Source organism: Geospiza fortis, unplaced genomic scaffold (genome assembly GCF_000277835.1).
Source record: "Geospiza fortis unplaced genomic scaffold, GeoFor_1.0 scaffold138, whole genome shotgun sequence".
Classification (NCBI taxonomy): Eukaryota; Metazoa; Chordata; class Aves; order Passeriformes; family Thraupidae; genus Geospiza; species Geospiza fortis.
The window spans coordinates 6,920,269-6,943,981 of NW_005054307.1; the positions used below are offsets into that span (position 1 = coordinate 6,920,269).

Genomic DNA, 23,713 nt, shown 5'->3' on the forward strand with positions numbered 1-23,713 from the left:
ATGAAGCGATAATTCCTGGCAAATTAAGGCTCTCTATGATCCTAAGTAATCCATGTCCACTGCTTTGTAAGTCCTTGCAGCATTTGCAAGCAGATGGGAGCCATCCCTGCCTTGCTCCCAGCAGATGCCTCACAGCTCACTGATGCTGGGAGCTGGCTGGGGGGCACCAAGCCATGCTGGCCATGCTGCCCCCGAGCCTCAGCCAGGGGCTCCGCTGTGCTCAGCCCTCCCTCAGCTCAGCCCAGACCCACGCTGTCTGCCTGGGCATCATGGAGCACACCCTGCTTTGCTGGCATCACCTGGCTACATGGGCCTTGTTTGCATTTGCCTTCATGTAAAAATGTTTTAGCGCTCCAGGAACCAGACCTTGTTTTGGGAGATTTATTACAGTTTGCTCATTTCTTTCAGAAATGTGAAAGATGAGGTATGCAAAACAATCAAAACCAGTTTTGCCGTGTGTTTACATCTGACGTAAACTGTAATTTACAAAATGCTGAATTTATTTCAAAACTACCCATACATTAAAATGTAAACCTTCATCTCATGCTGCTGAAAGACACCCCAAAAGAAATAGTTGCCTTTGCCCTGTAGTAATAAAACAGTCGAATAAAATTTATTGCCAGCTCAAAATGCTACTAACACCTCATTTTCATTGCCAAACTCTTCAAATAATCTGTAATTTGTTTTCTTTTACATATGTGTGCAAGAGTTTAAAGGAAATACTTAAAGAGCTGTGTAGTCTGTAGAATACTTCACTCCATGTGCGTTAATCTTTAAATGGTTGGCTCACTGTGCCATGTAAATGGGCTAGAAAGGGAGGAAACACGTATCAGACATCTACCTTAAGTGGAGAATGACACCACCTGAGAATCTTACAAAAATAGATATTTTTGGTTTACATTACATGTGCTATGAATTAATTAAAAAAAAAAAAGACAGCTTCATAGAAGAAATGGCAAGACAGACAAGGAGCTTGCATGGCCACATTTGAATGGCCACAAATGGGTAAAAGACCACAATGGTGTCCAACTCTTAAAACACTTGCAAGATGTAGTTCTGATGAAACATGTAAGGAATTTTCATGCTAATGGGAAAAAGGATCCCTTTTTATGTATCAAGTGTTTAGGAGCAGTTGCCCCAAGCTAAATTTATTAAGCCAGAAGAATCTTGTAAATTTCTATTGAAGATTTATTAGTCCCATTTATTTCTGTTCTTCAGAACATGAATATTAAACTCAATCCTGCAAGTTTGTCACAGGTGAAAGTCCCTTTCAAATTAAAGGAAATTCTGGATCTGTGCCAAAGCCAGTTAAATAAATGTACCAACTTCATGAGGCCTAGGTAAAGGGTCTTGTATGTTGAGCTGTTTAGGGCTGATGCTGGTCCTTGAGGGTTGAGTGAATGGGGCAGAGGTGGTTTTAGTGTCTTTGTTTTTTGTCTCCCATTTTGTTTTAACTTCTACACGGAAGAAGTATCTTAAAATAACTTCAGAAATGAACTGAATAGAATCTGCATTCCCACCAAGTAAAAATGATCAGTTACATTCTTTCTGGGAAATAATAATATCTTCTAAATTCAGTTAAATTAAAACATCTTTTCTAAGTTAGTCATTAGGCATCTTCCATAGCAAGCGGGGAGAAACAGTACCCTCCCCAGAGTGATTCAGTCAACTTACTTCTTTCTCCTGAATAAACAAAGACCTACGTGACCCGTTCAAACTAACCCCCAGTTGCTGAGTAGCTCCATCACAGGAGTTGTATCTCTTCCATGGAAGCTGAGAGGAGAGCCCATTGCTTCACAGACTGTGCAGGGCTGTGGTGTAGGTGGATGGCATTTGACCAGTCTGATGATGGCTAGCCAAAGACTGCTGTGTTAATGAAGTTGATAGTTTTCTTACAAACCTTAAATCTGCCTGCTGCTGAATTTAAGTACTTTGTAGTGCCATAGTGTTGATACTTTAGTTTTAGAATAAATATCCTCTCACACTTCACTTTTTCTCATGAAGTTATCTGTTGCTCTGCCACTCCATTTTTTTGTTACATCTGCAACTCAAAAAGAAGAGGGCAATGTTTTTGTGTGTAGATCTGGTTTCCTCACAAAAGCTGGCCAGATCCTGTTTGTTTTTCTTACCCATGTGAGCAATTGCCATTGTATTTTGATTTTTGGAAATCAGCTGAGTGCTGTTTACTTTTGGGTAGATGGGATGTTATTCGTAGCATGTGAGGTAGTGGTGACAGGACACAGTACAGTGCCACTGGAAGGTTGCTTGAGTTCACTGTGCTCCCTTCCAGGTTTTGCTGAAGTGAATGAGTAATTCCCTTTGTCTGAAGTTGATGGTGCTGCTGGCATCATGGCACACAGGAGTATTACTGGGAATACATGTGGCATCAAAGCCTCATGGAAGTCACTCTTCTTACCATGTGTATACAAAAAGCACTCTGAACTGCATTTCTGTTTTTATGTGATGCAACCTCATGCAGGACAAGTTTGTGGGAAGCAACACACAAAGTGTAAGACACATTTTGGATTTTCACTTGACTTAATCCTGAATGTGGCAACTGCATTCGCCACTTAACCGCTTGTGTTGAAAGTGGGCAGATCTGTCTGATCCATTTTCAGGAAATTTTAATCAGTTCAAGTGAATCCATAAACAGGTTCTTTCAACAGATGTAGACATTTTTTAAAGGTTGTTTTCATGTCATTTTAATATCTGGTGTTAAATTGCTGTTTCCATTTTTAAGATAACAATAACTATTCACATCTATCGCTGTTTTCTAGTCCCCCAGGTTAAGACTGGGAAAACAGCAGTTCACAGTTTATTAATTTCAGAATTTAAGGACAAACAAATACTATGGTGAATGCCTTAGAATACATCATGACCATAGTTTTCAGAGATGAATGCCCATATTCACGAATTTAGTACTAAAGGGTAGCTAAAAACTTAGGGAGCAGAGATTGTGGTACAGATAAGGATGTTTTAAGTGCAGAAGGGGACCATGCATGTTGGGCCCCAAGTTGTGGAGTTCTCACTGCATGGGTAAAAATCAGGTAGGGGTTGAAATGGCAGACAGGGGTTTACTTTTCTCTATCCAGGTGATGACTGGCTGAGTATATGAAAGAGGAAAGATACCTGGCAGATAAGGCAGATGAAGCTTTAGGTGATATGTATACTCAAAAATCAGCCAGGTGCTTTGCATGCTGCAGGCTAAGTGCAGCCTAAGTTCTTTGGTAGCTCAGGGCTGGTGGATCGTGCAAGGTTAAGATCTATGACAGGTTTACTCTACACGCTGGTACTCTGGCTTCAAAAATGCATTCTTCTACTGACAGGTCTAAAAAATTTAATACAATACTACTCAAAGTTTGTGTTGTCATGTAGACTGACCATGCTGTCATAGCAATAAATAGATTGGTAGAAGTTTGCACCCTATTTCCCGGTGATGTTGGTTTCATTCTCTTACCAAGGATTTCCTTTTTATAATGTCATTTAGAGAGACAATAACTTTTTATTAAGAAATGATACATAATAATAAACCCAAGTATAAAAAATGGGCATGAGAGTGAACCATGCACTGTTTTACTGTGGTTTACTCCTTTGTCTGCTAATTGCTTTCTGTTTAATACATGGATATATAGCGTGTTACATTAAAAGGTCTGTAGAATCCCTTAGTAATAGTATTCCCTGAATACATCAGAGCAACACAATCCAAATAATTTAAAAGAATTCATTTTGTTTTCTTATTAACATCTCTTTTTACTACCATATATGCTGCTTATTTGCGTTGTACCTGTATAGTATTGCCAACTTTAGCCAATTTAGCCTTTTGTTCTTCTTAAGTCCTGTTTTTTCTTCTGTTTTGTGCTCTTTTGCTTTAGCAACAGAATTCGTGGTATTGTTAAACTGTGGAAGTTTTCCCCTTATAAAAGTCATCTCTTTATCCTTCTGTGAGGAAGACAAACTGTTTGGTCCCAACTCTACTTATGAAAAATAGAAATGTATTTTCTTACAAGGCTTTAATGTGTCAGTATCTCACAGATAATTACATCAATACTTGATGCCAGTAACAGAACCACAGCAAAATATTTTGCATTTATTGCTCTGTCTCCCCTGCTCTTCACCATCACATCATGGCTTTGGACTCCTTTCAAGTGGTGCCACTACTGGTCCATCCTGGGAAGTGGTAGCAACATCATCAGCACTCAGGTGTATTGGCGGCCTTTAGCAAGGCCCCTTAGCTTGCTTTTCAGTGTCTGACAGCTAGGCCCTTCAGAATTACTCTCAGTCAGGCTGCTTCTTCTCAGGTTGCTTGTATTCCCAAGGGCTTAGCTTGTGCTGGGTGGTTAATTAGGGCTCAAGCAGCACATGAGTTTTCAGTGCATCCACCATCATCCAGAATAATTGTGGCCATGGGGTAACCTGGAGGTCTTTCAGGAACAGGGGCCCCTGGATTGATGATAAGCATCAAAACAGAGGACCTCTTCTGTCACCTTCTAGAGTAGCTGCTCTGTTATTCTTAGGTTCTCCTATGAATCTAGAAGAAGCAAGAGTTTGTACTCAAATTTGCATTGGAATTATATACAATTTTTAAAAAACTGAATTTAGTACCTCAGGAACTGCTGTAATATTGCAGGCTTTTAAAAAACGATATGAGATTGTACAGAGTGTCAAACAGTACTTCGAATTTGACTTTTTGCAATTTTTTTTTGTGGAGTGAAGGGTTATTATTTCCTTTGTTATTTTTGATATGTTGGCATCATGATTAAATCTCATGTGTACATAGATTAGATTATTAAGCCACTGAAGAATGAATGATAATTTATACTCTTGTGAAATATAAATTTTGAAGATGAGTTGTTTTCACTCAAACCTAGAAGAGAGGTGTTCTTCTTAGATTTAGATCCTGTAGGTCTGGTGCAAGAATGAATTCAAAATATAAACGGAAACGTGGAGTCTGTAACAAGCAGTTTGTGAGCTACAGTAAAGACTGGATTTTGTTGTATCTCATCTTACACCGTGTACAGCTGGAAGTCCAGAATAACAACTGGGTTCATTTCATTTGAATTAAACAAAATCAATATTCAGGCATGTTTTACTTACATGTTGAGCAAATTAGGGAATCTAAAAGGAAATATACCTATTATCTGAGGAAGGTATTATAAAGAAAATCTAAAAAACAACAGATGCAAACATATTGCCAATGAATGGGAGCATCTTTAGTTTGAACTGCAAGCTTACGGAAGCTTGCTGGAAGCTCACAGCACTGTATAGCAGCAGTGTACATGACTTGGAAAGGCAGTGTACATTTGCTTGTTGAAGGATCACATGAGAGCACTATGAATAGGTCAGACATCTATTGCTGATCCTAAACAATCTGTCAACGACTGTCTTCATAACAGGCCATGTTATTTTTCTGATTCGGGGGTGGCTTGGCGTGTCCCTGGCCTGCCCTGGGACAGAGTGTTTGGTAGGACAGCACACAGGCGTGTGTTCAGGCACCGCCCAGCTGGGATTTTCCTCCCTATTGTCAAGGGCTCCGTGTGTGGCCAGTTTGGATAAAATCAGTTGCAGTGAGATTGTTCATGGACTGGTGAGGAATTCAGCATTTTAAACACTGGCGAACTGTAGGATAAGTCCTGAAGAGGAGTTCTGCAAGGCAGGATATAGTTTGAATTACAGAGTCTTACAAGATCCTTTTCTGGTTCTTGTCTGTTAAAGACAATCTCCCTCTTCCAAGAAGGTGGAAGAGAAATGACAGTGTGAGGGCTGAAATAGGCAGCGTACTGCTATAAACAAAGAAAGGTGCAGAGAACGTCTTGTCAGGCCTATTTTTCCTTGAAGTAAAATTCTTTTAACAACTGCATCTTTTAGTGGCTTGGGTGGCACACTGAGAAAATGTCCTTAGCCTTTTCATCTTTTGGGCACAAATCTTGGTTTTTGTTGAAAATGAAAACTGGTTTTGGTGGTTTCATCGGAGCAGACAGTTGTCTGCATCACAAAACCATTCAGTCTGGCACCAGAGCTCGTCATTGCTTGAGTGGGGCCCAGTGCAGGAGAGCAGGGGTGTTGCAGGTCAGGGCTGCAGTTGGGACTGAGCGTTGAACGCTTGCCCAGTCAGCCCACTCTATCGGACTTTAGCCAGTGCTATTTACTTCGCTTTCACGAGCATCTATTTCTCTCTGTCACTTTCTCTGTCTCTCTTCCTCACGCACACTTAAAGAACAAAAACCTCCTTTATACAGCTAAGCATTTTAAATAATTTTTCCAAGTCAGAAAGGGAGAGAGACTGGAAAAAATTACAGCACAAAGCTCAGCTTGCATATGAACGATTGCCTTGTCATCCTAATGTCCCCCTTCCTTTCCTTAAACCTCACTGGTGAGTGGGCTGTGAGCAGCAGTGTTGGCTGGGCTCTGCTGGAGTGGGTGTCCAGAACAGAACTTTCTGCTGCCTTTCTTTCATGGTGCAGTTGCTTCTCCGCAGTATCTCTTTCTGCTCTGTGCACAGCAGATAATAAATGAGTGACTTCAGAATTTAAAACATCTATCTGCAGAACGTCTACTTGTCCTACGTAAATTAATTGATTTTACCTGATGTTAAGTCTGCCTTTACTACTGTTTGCCTGAAAGAAGTTTCTCCTGGAGACAAAAGGTGATCCTGCTACTCTTCCCTGGACGGGTAGCAAAGCAGGAGAAATGTTCACTAACTCCAAGAACCCAGTACAAAATAGAGAATAAGGATTTAAGACATAAAGTTGCCGTGAAAACTGTGGACATACCCAAGATTATTTAAACAAGTTTGGCTCTGGGCATCTGGTTTGTTGCTGGATGGAGCTGACTCTGGGCTTGCTGGCTGTGCTGCAGGCAGTACTGTGCCCTCATGCTGTGTGTTTCCAGTACCGAGGTGGTTCTGTTGGTGCAGAGTCTTTGTTATGTTGCAGTCTGCTGTGGACCCATACCTTAAGCACTGATGCACATTGGGGCAGCTGCAGCTGGAGTTAAATTACATTGTGAAGCTCTTGAAGACCCCACGTGCCTCTGAAAATGGAACTTAGGTCTTGCGTTACTATGTGGTTCTACAGATGTTATATCAGGAAAAATGCCGTTTAAATACTTTGAATTTAGCGGCCTCTTCCTCTGCATGTGCACTTTTTTCCCATCTAAAAGTGTTTTACTAAAGCTCCTTTGAGCAAGAAAACTAAACATTTGAAATACCAGCATTCAGAGGCCTGGAGAAGTGGGTGATTGATTGCTGATTAAAATAAGACAAAGCAGTATGTCCTGAACAGAGGGTAAGAACTCTGTCATATGTTTCATAGTGGGAAACTCTATTTACTGTTTTGCTAGGTGGGACTTGGTTCTCCTAATGCACATGTTCCAATCCAGTTCCCCAGCTATTGTCTTCTTCATCTGAAAGATGACCCCTTTGTTCCAATACATTGGGTATTTGTGATTCCAAGTAGAGACTAGTTTCTGTCAGCAGTCTTTTTTTTGCATCAAAATCAAGAAAGGAAAAGGTAGCTAATATTAAAAGTAGGCGTAAAACCATTTTTTTTACGGAGTACCTAGTTTATAAGATTGGGCTGTACAAAGGGCTTGCTGCTGAGTGACTGAGTGAGAACACAGGAGTCTGAGGCTGCTTCTGAAATTTGGACTAAAAGGATGACCAACTGTCGTTCTTCAGAACTTCTGGGTATGAGAGACAGAAATTTTCTGTGCATGTGAACTTCCAGGAATAACCTGATCAAGGCAGTAAAAGCAGAAGGTGTTCAGGTCCTCCTCCTCTTATTTGTCAATAAACCTCAGTCATGGCCTGTGATAATCTTGGTATCCCAATCTTGTGGTGTTTACATAAACATTGTCAATACACAAGTTCTGTGCTGGTTTTCTGTCATGCAGATAAATACCTTTCAGAGGTTGAGGCCACCAAATTCTTTTCATCTGTGTATTTGCTCAGACTTGTGAAATACTAAAACTGTAGCATATTATTATACCACTGTTTACGTAACCACAGTCTTCTAAAGCATTTCTCCTACGCGTAAATCAAAGGCTCCAATTCTCTTCCTCTGTTATGCATAAGCTAGGAAGTAACTCTTTTGAGGAAGACACTGTTCCAAAGAAAATTAAAGTAAATCCATGTTATTAGAAATCTTTAGGAGGCGAGGACTGGTTTTGTTCAGTGCTGTGAGTGACCATACAGGGATACATATGTATTCATGTTGGCTTAGTCCTACTGCAGAAAAATAACAGTAAGCCCTTGGACACATTGGCAGCAGCTATCTAATTCTTGGTCTTCCTTTTGGCTATGATCCAGTTAATTTTCCAGATGTACCTACTCATCTGTTTGACAATAGCCAAGAGAAATTATGTCCTACATTTTTTTTAGGTCTTACAGTCAGATCTGTCTTTCGGTATTTCTTGCAGGTGTCTTGGGCTGATCTCCATTGCTGTTATCTCAGTTTGCTCTGGAAAAAATGTTTATGCTACTTGAAAGCGGGAAACTTCATAGCAATTCTCAGATCATCTCAAAAGCAAATCTAGTAACATTTAGGGACTTTCTGGGATCAGTTACAATCCCAATCAGCTACCACTCAGTAGATGCAATAGTTTTCAAAGGAATAACTGTCTTTCCTTTAAAAGCATTAGGTATTTGTATTGTAAAATGAAAGTGAACTGAGGTTGCATTTGTCTGATTTTGTGTTGTAAGACACTATGGAGACTTCAAGGAGCATCATCTGGTTTTCTGCATGCAAAAAATCCCAAAGTATTTTTGTAGGAAGGCGGGTATTCTGCTGGATTATAGGAAGATCCACTAGGCACTAAACACATAAAACAGAAACAGAGATTTGTAGCTGATAAGCTCCTGCTTTAGTACAATTAACTTGAAAAAAATGTGTACATTAAAACCCAGGTTCTCCGTTGATGTCTCTTCAACAGTGTTCCAGTTCAGATGGACATGTTGGGTGGTGTATGACTCCCAGCCAAACATCTTGTTAAATACTTGCAGGATTTCCCATAGCGGATCTTACTTTAATCAAATAATTCAAACGTTTCTTTTGTAAGTACAATAGAAGGGCAGGGCTTGTGTTTACAAAGTATTCAGTATGGAAATCCTGTATTAATCGAGGTACATTTACTTCACTTAGGACAGTGTCCACCTAGTAACTCTTTAAATAAAAGGCCTTTTGCTGTTGCCTATTCCGGAGAGGCAGTCACGTGCAATGTTAATGCGTCACATACAGAAAATCATGAGGAAATGGCTTCAGAGATGTGCAATGTAGGCAGCAGAGATGTTCCTAATTAACAAAGACAATTTTATGGGTGATATTCTCACAGTGAATGTAAGAGAATATAATTTATAAAAAGTAGTTTTATCCCTGTGGAAACTACTAAATAGAGAGGCTGTGTCTTTCTCAGTCTATTTCAAGAATGATTAGCAGGAGCAATGCCAGATGTTGTTTTTGTGTAATATCATGGATTAATATAACCTATGGTTTAAATTATTATCTTTCTAGGGTAGCAGCTATATTTTCTGTGAGTAAACACAATGTATTTGTACCCGGCCCAGTGCAGAATCTGGAGCTTTTATGATTAACAGTAAAGCATTTAGAGTTTCACATAAAGAGTATATGGAAAGGAAAGATAATATGAATACTCGGTGATAATATTATTACTCAGTAAAAGGTAACCAGAATTGTGTTTCTCTGAGTTCCTTGTTTTACTGTGCCAGAAAATGCCATAATCAAAATAACCCACATACAGAAGAATTAACAGAGTCAACAACATTTTTCTCCTTAGTGAGTTGGAAATTACATGTTGCTTCTGAGTTTAATACAGTGAAATCTTTTTTCCTTTTTTTCTTTAATTATAACTCTGCTATAGTTGAAAATATGTGAGTTTTGCCAGTATATTAAATACCTGGCAAAAGGGGCGTTCTAGAACATTTTAGGTGAATGTAGGTCAACACAAAGGAATCATACAGTTGGAAATATTTTCCAGTGTTTATGTTCAGATGTTGAGACCTGTCTGGCTCCTCTCTCTTTGCATGTGTTGGGGTTATAGGCAGTACGGCTACATTCCACGTTGATTTATATAAATATATTGCAGATTATTAACCTCCAGCCAAATACCAGTAAATTTCACTTTTCAGGAAGGTTTGTGACTTTTCACAAAACTTACTTACCATGTACAGGACACGTACACTCCATTGAGGGAATCTTAGAGAACATTATCTGTCATTATGAGAAATATGCCAACACATTTTCTCTTACAGTCACTGTGTTACCATAATAGTTAATGTTTGTTTGTTCAGACTATGATTACAGTTGAGTATGATTGTTCAGTATTTTTACAATTAAGTACAGATTAGTCTTCAAGTAGAGGTAGGGTGACAGTCTTATTATCATATTCTGGAACTCTGGTTCCTAATTTATTACTCACTGAAAAGCATCCTTAACCTAAAATGAATGTGCATGTATGCATTTTCAAAATGTGGTGGCTAATAAACATTTTTTCAGTGTCAAACTAAAGATTATTTAGGAAATGCTGTCAAATGAGAGCACAGCCTTACTGTGGTAAATGCCAAGTGAAAAATACTGCTCTCTTAAACCCGAATTACATTCTTCCCAAATGGTTATGCCAATTCTAGTGTTTCCTTCTCTTGTGAAATACATTGAGATTTAAGGTAAGAAGTAAAATCGCAGTGCAAGATCTCACGTACATCTTGTCCTTGTCTGTTTGTTAGATGTCCTCTGGGAAAAGAAGGGACCCCCAAGGCTTTGTGTGTGATCAGTTGTTTTCAAATCCTGCTTATAAAGCCTTTAGTCCTTGAACAAACAGCAAAACTACTACTTGATAACATTACCAGAAGTCTTGCACTTCTTAATTCTAATAAAGTAATTCTAAGGAAGAGTATGAAAGATAAAATTAATCCACCAGTATCACTGATATGATGTTGGAAAAAATAAACCATAGTATCAACACTAGTTTGGTCTGTTATCAATGAGAAATTCTTCAGTTTAACTGTCTAGACCTTTTTCTCAGTAACTTCATTCATTTTTTAAATCTACTGTCACTAGTAAAAATAGTGAGTCATTTTTCTGCCTCACCTCAGAGAGAAATGCGATCTGATCTTGTAATATAAATGAATAAGCACATGAGTGAAGTGTGTGAGCAAGGAAGAAATGTCCTTCTGGCTGTTTAGATGGTTTCCTATTGGGATTTTGTAGAAGTGGGACTTGAAGAAGGATAGTGAAAATCACTGGTATGAATATGGGTGCGAAGCACAGAAGAACGGGCAGATGTTTTTGAAAACGGTAAAGCAATGGTTAAAGCTGGCATGGTAGATGGAGGGGATGAGAGAAATCCTACTTAAAACCAGAAAACAATAGAAAGTAGAGTAATCAGATAGGAATGCGGTATTATGAAGAGGTTTGTTGATCAGTTCGGTATTGTGCAACAAGGTGAAATGATAAAGAAGTTGCAGTAGAAGAATGACCAAAAGTGATGAAAGAAGTAGTGACATCTTGTGCACAAAGCTTTTTTTCAAACAATATGCTGATTCTGGAGGTATTCCTTGTGTCCAGGAATTTGCAAGAGGAATTGGCGAAAAAATTCTGTTTCTGCTGAAGGAGATCTAATTATAAATCTGTGTAATGGTATATGTGGGAATTCTGTGGAAAGAAAGTGAAGGTGCATGCAAACACTCTTATGTATTTTTCAAAAATATTTCTTGCTTCTTTTTCTTTTCCTAATGATTATAAATACTGGAGCCTAGAATGTGTATAAATGTCACGTAATTTTCTGTAGTAACTCAGGTTACTGTGTCAAAAAAATAAATTATTTCCATGTAATTATTTTACATTTAACAGCTGACGAGTGCTTAATAATTTATCCTATTTCAGAATTCACAAATGAGAGACTGAGATGGTAGTTTTGATATATCAGCTGTTATCTGATGAATCAAGAGCTCAAAGATTGGTCTGCCTTTGGAAGGCTCTTTTCCATTGTGTATACTGTAAGAAATTTAAATAGACATGCTTGAGATGCAATTTCATCTGTACTGGTTCCTGTATACTTACCTTTTCTGTTCTTTTCCTCTTCTCAGATTGTTTGATGTGTGCACCATGTCACGAACAGACAGAGAGACCAAGTTAACATTGGTGTTTGAACATGTGGATCAAGACTTGACTGCTTACTTGGATAAAGTTCCAGAGCCTGGAGTACCTACTGAAACTATAAAGGTATTTAAGGAGAAAGATTTTAGGAGATAGTATTTCAGAGATAAATCAGACAAACTGTGTTGTGATCCCATAGGATTTTGTTGCATCAAAATTGAGTGGTGCCCAGCTTGGGACATGAACTGCAGCACAAAGTAACAGGTATAATCTCTTTGTGAAAAATGCTGCATTTGTGATTTTATTCCTCTTTCAGAGTTCTAAATTTACTGAATCTCTCCTGTTGTACCAAATGTAGCATTCAAGCGCAGGAAGGACAGGGACGTGTTGGAGCAGGTCCAGAGCAGGGTCACCAGGTTGATTAGAGGTCTGGAGCACTTATCTTACGAAGAAAGGCTGAGAGAATTGGGATTGTTCAACCTGAAAAAGAGAAGGCTTAGAGGTGACTTGATTGCAGCCTTCAGTACCTGAAGGGAGCCTACAAGAAATATGGAGACTATTTACAGGAGCATGTAGTGACAGGAAAAGGGGGAGTGGTTTAAAATTGAAAGAATATGTTTAGATTAGATATTAGGGAAGAATTCTTTACTGTGAGGATGGTGAGGCACTGGAACAAGTTGCCCAGGGAAGTCATGGCTGCCCCACCCCTGGTAGTGTTCAAGGACAGGTTAGATGGAGCTCTGAGCTTCCTGGTCTAGTGAAAGGTGTCCCTGTGCCATTCTGTGATTCCACGATTCTATGAAATCATTAAGAAAGACCTTTACTTCCAGCTGCAGGCAGATGATTCTGTTATTGTTTCGGCAGAGACTACTTGAACCTTCCCTTAAAGGTGAAGTGCTGGATGTTGCTAGAATGGATAAAATAAATCCTGTGCTCCTTATCCCTTTTCCTTTGCCTTTTATTTCCCCAAGAGGCTACTTTTGGTTTGTGTCCTTCTTGCCAGGAGTTTGTGTACATTCTGAGAGCAAGAAATGTTCATTGTGGGCGTGTGGTGCGTGCTGCAGAGGATGGGCTGAAGGGTGGGGAGAGTCATGACCAGTTGTTACAGAAGCTGGGAAGCCTCTCAGTAACTGGGAGGACAATGATGAAGTTTTGTTGTCATGTTATCTAATATTCTGCATCTGTAAGGGAGGACCCCTACCTGGGGTAGGATGTGCCTGCGTTATTGTTGTTAAGATCCTTATACCAATTCCTCTGCTTTTCTGGGAATTTCACAGCAAAGTGCCACGTTGAGGATCATAGGTTGAGGTGTTTGACAAAATGTTTATACCTGGGAAGAGAAGCAGAGAGATTGATGTTGCAACATTTTGACTGTGTCTGTTTAACATTTCTTTTAATATTTTTTTTCATTTGTGTGAGGAGAAATAATTTATGTTTTCAGACATGCATTCTCCATTATCTTTCACTTGTATAAGTACTTTCTGGAATTATGTTGTATCATCTTAGTCTGGCAAAAGTCCTCAGGGAGGAAAAGAAAACATGAAAACTGTTGAAAATTTAGTTATTTTAATAACTCTTCTAACAACTTCAAACTTAGGAGGTGTTTGACCTTTCAGTATAAAATTAGAACTAAAGTGAATAAAGATCTATTCACTGGTGTCAAAGTCACATATGTATAATATCAGTCAGTTCCAGCAACCATGTTTTTAAGCAAACATGGGGGATAAAATAAAATTTTTGAAAAATTGATACAGCTTTGATTCAGTCAGAAGACTGGAATGTACCTATTATATTGTAAGACTATTTTATTATAATGCTGTTAAGGTTCTATTTTCCTCTTAGGACTTTGAAGCTGCTTACATGAACTGTATTTCAGTTTAACTGGCATTGTGAAAATAAGATGCAAGGTGACTGGCATATTATTTAACTAAATATATTGATATTGATGGGATCTGAAAGACCAAGCCTCTGAAATCCCAGTTTGAAGTATCTTTTGATCTGTGTTTCATTTAAAGGAAAGATAAGACATGAGCACTGTACTAAAGTATTTATGATTTCCAAAAGTTCTGTTCTGAAATTGCATTATGAGACTGTCAAATATATGTTTGGATATACATTTCATGGAGATTTTATACTGATGAAGGAAATCATTGTGCTTACATTTGAAAAGCACTATTCTGTATAAATGGTTTGCTAGTTAACCCAGTTGCTATATATGATAGTTTGGCAGAATAAAGTAGAAAAGCCACGCAGAAACAAGGAGGAGCAATTTTGGTCTTTTATGTACAGTGCAAGTTCCACTGCAACCAGTGAAATTAGTGACTGTAAAATTCAGCTTGTGGTACATAATCACTTTTTAAATGGGTGAGGAAAAATGTAAAATTGCTGTTTACTTGGTCATCAGTGTTGATTTCAACATTTTCACAGCAGCTGATGTGTTTTTTCTTGAATCCTGTTTGGCACAGGAAAAGAGAGATTCAGTAAACTTAAGTTGCACCCTGTTGCTTCATGTTTATGTCAAAATATCCAGTTTATGGATGTACTTTCGCTGATAGTCAGGGCTGATCACCTGAGGAAGGGTCTCAAGGCTTATTTTTAGTATATTTCAATACCTTTGTAATTATAAAATCTTTATGGATATTCCTGACAGAAACTGAAGCAAAACATACTTCTCCTGGCTGCAGGGAAATACTACTATTTTGTAGCAGCTGAGCATTTAACCCAGAGCACATATATCGTTAAATGACTAATCTGACTTTTTATAGTTTGGCTTTTGAGGTTAATATGGATTTGTACTTCATTTATTTTCCAGAATTGCAGACAATTTGTGTAGAGTATTTCCCCTCACCGCCAGCACAGTACAAAACAACTGCCAGTATTGTAAGACCATCTGTTAAAGTTCTGTGTGTCAAGCAGCACACAAGTGCCAAATGAGCCAAGCTCTGGATAGCTTGAAGTTGAAGGATCTAATATACCTCTTTGGCACCATGGTGTAAAATCAACAGTTGTTAGTGGACCTTGAATGACATAAAATTGCTATGAGAGAAGTATCAGCCCCAAAAGATCTTTTTTGTGTGAATTGACTACCATCATTACATAACATTTAGGGAAGGGAGGTTCAGCTTCTGCTGGTTTGAGGCGTGCTGGGGTTTTTGGTTACCACCTGTCAAGAAATAAAGGTGTCACTGGTACCATTTTAAGAACTTTCTTTGTGTTTTGCAGGCAATCGTCAGACTGTAGCAGTTCAGAGAAATGAGGCATATTGATCATTCAAACACAGCTAGAGCTTTTGTCTCAATGCTGCTCAACAATGCCTTTCTAATGCCTAAGTCCCTGCAGTAGGAGTCACCCCAGAGGGTGTTTTAGGAAGATAGAGACAGGTGTCCATAACATGATAGAAGAGAGGTAGTTTTCCTATGAGACATTGCCTGGTAGTGGGAATACACACCCAGGATCTAGAGCAGACATGCTCACTTCCCCTTTTTGTCACCAGGAGTGTGGATGCTCTCGTCCATTTCTGTGGCTCTGGCTTCTGAGTTCTAGGTTATTCTGCACAGAGCAATTTTAAATCTTTTCTGCTGAAGCCCTTGCATTATTATTTAGTTGAGTCTACTTTGAGCTAGAGGGATGGTGAACACTACTCCAAATACTTGTGGACATAGTGTTCACTTTTGAAAGAGAACTATATTCAGCCTTTATAACTGCTGGATTGTAGTCACGCTCACACTTGCTGGCTTCCTCTGTCAGACCTGATTAATATATGTTCCATATGGCATGAATCAGAATCAGCAATGACAACATCTTCCTTCTTTCCTCTCTACCCATCGTCTCCTCCCTTCTTTTCTTCCTGGGATACTCTTTAACTTTAGAGCAGTTTATGTGGAAATGCAAGGTTCAGCTTCCTTTGGACACAGCTGTTAGTCATGCACCAGTCTTTGGTAACGTTAATGGTCTTAGCAGTTGAGCTCCAAGAGCCTTGGCTCATTAGGAACTTTTGTTAGCTGACATAAGGGTAGTGGAAGTGGGAATGACACATATGCCACAGAACCATCATTTTCTTTTAAATAGTTAACAGACCACTAAAGCATTTTGATGTCTTAGCCTTTGGGACTGAAGCATGTTTAAATGCGTGGTCACATTTCATGTTGATGCTTGTGCTGGCATGGTTTTTTTGATTCTAATTAATTTTAATATGGATATGGTTGTTTATAACACTAACTACATTTTTCATGTAGAAATCATGCATATGCAACCAAGATGGTGTTTATTGCTTTAACACTGCAATGTATTTAATAATACTTAGCTTTAAATTAATCTATGCATGTAATGGCTTTGTGTGTAAAGCTGTACATTAAGTGGTTGCAGAATGGTTCTTTGGAGTTCCTTCTAGTCATCTTGTGCTGCCAGACCAAAGAGTCTCTAAAAGTGGGAGGGGACAAGAAACTTTTACTGGGGTTCTTTAATTTTAGTAATGAATAAAGTTAACTTTGTGTGGTAATGTCATTATAAGTAGACTTGCGGCTTCTTGCAATAGTTTTCTTACAGAAATGTAGAATTTAGGCTACATGTGCTAAGTGGGCTGTGCAAGTTTCAATCTGACAGTCAACACAGGAGGCAACAAAGCAAAGGTTTCCAGTACAGCAGGTGCATATGTTATCTATCACAGAATGTTGCAAAAGCTGGGAATGTTTTTCTTCTCAGATCTGTAATTTGTGAATCTTCATGCTATTCCCTCCAACCTTGAACAGAGCAGCCAAATCACAGAGTGAGCAGGGTTCAATGTATATGCTTTTCTCTGCTGTGTCCTGGTTCCTCACCCAAGCGAATGGCTTCTGTGAATATTTTTTGGATACTTACTTCTTTGCATAGAAAGCTGATACACCCATCTCATTCAGGTATACAGATTCTGGTATTTAGATGGCTAAAATTTAGAAAGTACAGCAGTGACCCTAATTCTCTTTTGTGGGCTTATCAGATAGTAGCCCATAAACGGAATTTTTAAATATTTGCCTCAACCATGGGATACATGTTATTGTTGCATCCCTGTTAGCTTATATTACATGCTGTTAAACCAGGCAGGCTGGTGACATCTTTGCAAGACTCTTAGAAAATTAATATGAAGAAGCTGTTTCTCAGAAAGCAGACCCGTGTTCACTGTTGTGAGGTAACTCAGCCGTATGCCGTGGTTTGTACCTGCTCAGTTGATCACGTATGAGATGTGAAGCAGATGTCACACAATCATGCAGTTCTGAAAATAAAGCAAGATATTCCAGGAAAACAGATTCACCAGTACTGAGTCTTCAGAGGGCGGCTGCATTTAACAACATCAAAGTTAAAAGTCACTTAAAAAAAGAGCCTGCTTGAATTATTAAGAAAGATACTAACAGAAGAGCTGTTATTACCATTTTCCTGTCAGTACTTTTATGGTAAAGAAAGAAGCAAAACAAAACCTAGTGAGGAATTTGGAGTCGACAAATAATGGATCAGATCCCCAGCTGATACTAACAAGTGTAAATCCATTAGCTTCAGTGAAATGGTGCCCATTTACAGCTGGTAAGGGTTTCATTTTTTGTGGATTATCTTGCAACAGATTTTGTTCTGAATCTGTATTATAAATTAAAGAAGAGTTGCCAGTACAAATAAATAAAAAACAAAAGAGCTGAACTGATATATTATGTGGGATAAATCTTCTTTTTTCTTTCTCTGCCATCTGTGTGAAAGGGTAGCAAGAGAGAGTAGGTGTCCTGCACAAGCGCTGAAGCAGCTAAACATTAAAAAATGTTTAGCTTTAAACACTCTCCAGAGTGGCTGTTCCCTGTGTTGTAGGTGGTGCAATTTCTTTCCCATACCGTGCTGCATGTAGAGGCACACCCACATCTCTGGCTGGTAGCAGGTAGCAATGTAGAAGCTGACCGAGGTGTTAGGAGGAGTCATCATTCTGTGAGTAAAGAGACTGCAGCTCACAGGATGTCACACAATATAGTTTGGTATCCTCGCAATTACTTCTTTATCTTGGATCTTTTTACTGTTCGTGTACAGCCACTGATTTTAATGATGGTGGTGTTAAATATCTTAGAATTCCTACCATTTCAAAATTCTAATGCAAACCTTTTCAATCTGATGATAATGTATAGTTGTTTTCTGCAGTGTTGTAGCCTAGGACTGCTGGGACGTCCATTGCTTGCAAACTGAGAGCTCATAAAAATGTGAGGCACTCCAGTAATTTTAAATCACTCTGTCCTGACTAGAGTGATTTAAAATCATTGGAGCGCTTCACATTTTTTCAGTTCCAGTTTGGAAAGCAGTCAAGCAACACTGGAGCATAATGCATGAAAGCAACCTGCCTGAAATAATAATTTTAGTCTTTCAAAACAATGACACTAAATTAGAAATGTCACTGTGAAATTATGTCTATCAAGGGTTCTGTAAATAGACATCTCAACCTACTTTTCTTTTGTGCTCTCTACTCTCAGGGCAGCAGTGAAGTCCAGTAGGGCCCTAAGGGACACATCCTTTTTGAAGTCAGAAGGAAGCTATTGTTTTCAGTAGATGGAGGGCCAGAAATCATCTTTATTCAAAAAGTCAGAGGAAATTAAGAAACTGAAGAGATTCTGAATTGTGGGCAGGGAAGGTGATTGAGCCTTGGTAGAACAGATTTATGATCAAGTCATTGCAAAATTGCAATATTACAAACACTGGAAGTGAAATGTCGCTATCAGTTCATTTAATTTCTGTCAGTTCAGCAGAGCTGGACATGGGTGTGATGCATAAAAAAGTTTATGGATCCTACTGCTCTGCATTCCCTTGAGACACTCTCAGATTACTAATGACACAGGGTTTTTGCTACTGGAACATGAGTACAGTACCAATTGCTATGTGAAATGCTTTGGTGACACTGAAAGAAAGGGAGCATGTGGTAGGAATAATTGTCAGTCAGGTACAGAAGTGGGGCTGAGCTGCCAGGCAGCATCTCAGAGACAGCGCCACACTGTTCTGCATCCAGCCAGTGACAGTTCCTCCAAGTGGGGAATATTTTTGAGATGCCTTCTTTTGTCTCATGGTGGTGGTGCTCAGGCACAACTTGCTTGCAAGCACATCCTGCCTCAGTGGTCAGCACAAGTGTCACTCATGTTTCCAAAGTCTTTCTCTTCATCAAACATGACATGCCACATTTAAAGTAATCAAGAGAAAGCTTGCAGCTGATGATGTACATAAAGCAGTGGCAGAAAAATACACTGAAGTGTTTTGATTTACTCATGTTCAAAATTTGCTTACAAGCCATATGCTGTTTTTGACAAGTAATTTGAAGGTCGGACTGCAGCAGATGTGAGGTAAAGAGAAGAAGTTCAAAGAGCCATTCTTGATTTTTGCTAGGGCAGATAAGAATCACTTTCTTGATAGTAGTTTCTGGACTAAGAAGGAAATCAGTCCCCTGTGCAGTAACCCCAAAATTGTTCTTCATCCCAAAACAAGCACATAGAGATGGGGAAGAGTAGACAATAGCACAAACTGTGACAAAGGTAGATGCTTAGGAAAACTGGGCAATATATTTTTTTTACTAAACTAAGGATTCTAAGGGTTGAACTCAGCTGATCTGGAAGAAGAAGCATTGTAGCAAAATGCATTCACCATCTCAGTCAACCCAAGTTAATGCAGCTCAGATTCTCTAAACTAGAATATTTACGAAGTGTCTATATTTACTCACAGCAATTATAGAGCCATAGTGTAAAACAATTCAAGAGTTGGCCACAGACAACTCATAGCTAATAAAAGACAATATAATAATCAAGTAAGTTATTTTCCCATAAAACTGTTTTCTCTATTCCACCCCAAGAGAAATTTAATACTTTTGGACTAGCTGTATGCACTGGTTTTATGCCAGTGAATAGGCAGGTTATTGTATCCCACAGTAAAAATTAATTTGAAGCGTGTTACTTTAGTGGCATACTGATTTAATCAAGATATGTTTTGTTTGTTTCTTTTCCTCCTCAGCAGATGTATTTAGCTTATGCCAGAAAACAAAGTTCCATACAAATGGGCAGAGATGAAATTTTTTTGTATTACGTTTTCATATGTAGAACATAAAGTCAGCTTCAAGAATTTTCTGTTATTTATGAATACATAGGCACATAAACATGTATACATGCACATGCATATATAAGTGTATTTTGCAAAAGTCCTCTAACATATTTGCAGGAAAAAAATACTGCTATTTGTGAAAGGGAAACTATGATCATCACTCTACTGTCTCCAGAGTTCATGTTCTCAAAATAGGTGTGGCCCAGAAAAGGCAAGAGCTGGCAGCGCAGATGCTTAAAGAGTACACAGATCCATGAGGGGTAGCACCAGTTCTCCTGCTGTGCCTGGAGAGTGGTTTGGTGTATATTGCCTTCATGTGTGTGCACATGAAAGCACACCACACATAAATGTACACACACATACATGTGTGTGTGTATGCATGGATGTATATATATATATATGTATATATATATATATGTATATATATGTAGGTATGTATGTATGTGTGTGTGTGTGTGTATATTTACAGATGTGGATGTGGTGATCCCCAGAGTCCATTCAATAGCTCATCACCCAAGACAGCTGAGCTGTTACACTCACAGGGAGGGAATAAGACGAGACCCAGCTGAGGCTGTGCCTGTCCCTCCTATTCAGTGTGTCAGATGAGAGACACATGGAGAGCCCCTGTCCCACCCACCCCTGTGGATACCAGAGCAGACACGGTTCCTCCCTGCTTCCTGTCCTCGGGCCATCAGGCATGAAACTGCAGAGAAGCACCAGCCTGGGGCCATCAGCCAGCTACACTCAGCTGCTAGAGCAACCAAAGCCAAAACCTCTTGACACCCAGAGCTGCTTTCAGTGATTTCAACTCCATGTTCTCTGCCTGTGCAATTCCTACTTTTTGATCCCTTTTCTCTTCCATCCTTCTCTTTCTCCTTGAATTTTTCACTTCACTTTCACTTCCTATTTACACAGTCTTCTATTCTTTCCCTTCCTCCAGAACTTTTCTCTCCATCACTTTTCTTTCTGTTTTTCCTGTGTCCTCCTGACTCTACTCCCATAGAAATGTAGCATCATGGAACTGTCTCACAATTTCTCCACCTGGGGTCTGTCTTGTCCATTTTATCTGTGAGCTTTTAATGGAGGAGGCTGTGTGAAAAGTCTACTTTGGTTCCCACCATAATCGGTCCTCATTTTTGACTGGTCTTTACATAGTATCCTGTTAAACATGAGTCATGATAGTGAGATCCTACAACAGCATTATTTGTGTGAACTGCACCACTGCATTGCTGTTTCCCCACCACAGTCACTTCACACATTTACACAACTGCTTCCTTTATATATCAGTGCTCTGTAATCAGCGTATGGTTCATGTTACAGGTTTCTCAGGTTTCAAAGTGAAATAAAATGAGCTTCCTTCCATTTTGAGAATATCCTTTTTAGGAAGTCCAAAGAAAAGACACACGTTATTAGTAAATTCACAGGCAGCTGCCAGAAGACAGAAAATTCAGAATGGAAATGGGGGTGAAATAACAGAAATACTGCTTGTTGTTTGTTCTTGGTGCAACAACAAGGGAAAATATTTAGACATTTAAATGATTAATGTATTTTTAGTTTTAATAAATCAGATGTGGTTTGGTGGCATTTGCCAATGTTGGTACTCCAGAGCACCAATCCTTCCCACAAGGTCAAATCCTTCTGTGGTGTAACTGGGATTCTTGGGGTTCCTCTAGGAGTGGGTGTAGGGCAATGCTGTTAGCAGCAGTGGGCAAGCAACCTTTCCTTTCTTTTACTGCTAAGCCTAAATAGTTTGGCACTAGGAAAGAGCAAATTACAAAGGTTTGAGCTCCTGGATCAAATGTGTCCTTCATTTTTGGATTGGAAACCTTATCCAAAGACTTATAAACATCACTATTTTAGGTTCTTTTTACTTCTCCTTTACTGTTACAGCTATACAGTACCAACGCTTAAGTCTATACACATAAAACATTTAAACTCATGCTGGGATATATACTTGCACTTTCTGGTTCAACTTCAGTCCCAAAGGGAGCAAAGGCTCTGCTTCAGCAAAGCTCTTAAACTTCTGCTTAATTTTATGTCAACAGATTGCTCCAGTATTAAAAATGAGGTTGAAAGACTGAATTAGAGGAGATAACAGAGGAGAATCAGTTGTTATCCTGTGCTGTTGACCTGATGAATTTGAAGGTTAGAACAAAGAAGAATTGAAAGCATTGTTTCCTTAGTCTCAGATTAGTCATAAAACATGTGTTTTGCTTGTGTTTAAATGCTTTTTCAGAGTGAAGCAGTCTTCCCTCAAAACTTATGTGTAAGTAGTGTCTGTGCGTTTGGAACCAGACTCCTGACTAGTCACAAAAATGTGTCATAGCTGGTCAGCATGGTAAATTGACTCAGTAATGGCAAAGGGCTCCAAGGATCACAAGGTTTGGTGGATTGTTTTGTTTATATCTGGTTTTCATTAATATCATAGCTGTTGTGGCCACAGAATATCCTATTTGCCTTCTTTGAAAATAATGACCCTTGAGAATACCCATTTCCAAGAAGACACTGTATTTTACCATTGTGACCAATTCAACAAATGCCATTGCATTCTGTCTTTATTAATGTTGAGCAGTGTCTTATACCTTAAAGGACCCTTTGAAATTAGTGCCTTAATTGTAAATGAAGTTGGTGCTCAACAGTTTTCACTGTTGCTAAATATGTGACTTTACAAACAATGCCATAAAAATTATAAGTATTCTAAAATGTTCCACTTCTTTTGTGTATAGAGTAGGAAGCATTGCACTGTAACTTTAAAATACCAAAAATAATCAAGAGGACATGTTAACCATGTCTTAAGAGTGCTTAATTTCAAAGCCAATAAACTAAGCTGCTGAATTTTTGTCCTTTGTTTTAGGCTGTGATAGTTCTGTTGCATAACTACAATTAGGAAACTTCAGAATACTCCAAAATGTTACAGTATTCTGTGGATGGAAATGCAGGGTTGTTTTTCATTTAGTTTTACAGCAGGGAAGGGGCATTGGAATGGCAGCATGTTACCTTTTTTAACATCTAGTTCATGATTCATTCTAAAATATTCTTTCATTTGGAATTAACTTCAGATATTCCTGTTCTGACTAGCAGGGTAAATATTTTAGCAAGGACTTTTTAGAGAGAAATTTTGACAGTAACATACTCCTCCCTTAGTGTTACAAAGGAAATACATGCTATGCAAACACAGAATTGGCATTTTAATGGAAATGGTTCCAAAAGAATACGTAGAACATTACAAATGTAAAATGCAGTTAATGAAAGAGTATACAGATGTTTTTCATGCATTTAAATAAAAATGTCTGAATTGAATTCTGAAAATGTCAACAGTGATCTCTGAGCCATATGCTCATTACTACAATAGTATGTTCTGTATAGCTGTCATTCAGTGAGAAACAACACAGACTGAAAGGGAAAATATATATAAAAACATTAAGTTAGAGGAGAGACCATGTTACAAAGCATTATGTATTATGTTTTTGCCTTGCTTAGAAGATACCACTTTTTCTTGCTTTTTGTTTGCTCAAATAATTCCTGCT

General features: G+C 38.7%; 1 protein-coding gene across 1 annotated transcript in view; it reads left to right on the plus strand.

Annotated features, from left to right (window-relative positions):
• CDK6 (cyclin dependent kinase 6) overlaps nucleotides 1-23,713 on the plus strand; it is a 136,782-nt gene that overhangs the window by 18,108 nt on the left and 94,961 nt on the right. The window contains exon 3 of the mRNA XM_005418576.3: nucleotides 12,098-12,233. Within this exon, the coding sequence (XP_005418633.1) occupies nucleotides 12,098-12,233 (136 nt within the window). The remainder of the gene's footprint in view (nucleotides 1-12,097; nucleotides 12,234-23,713) is intronic.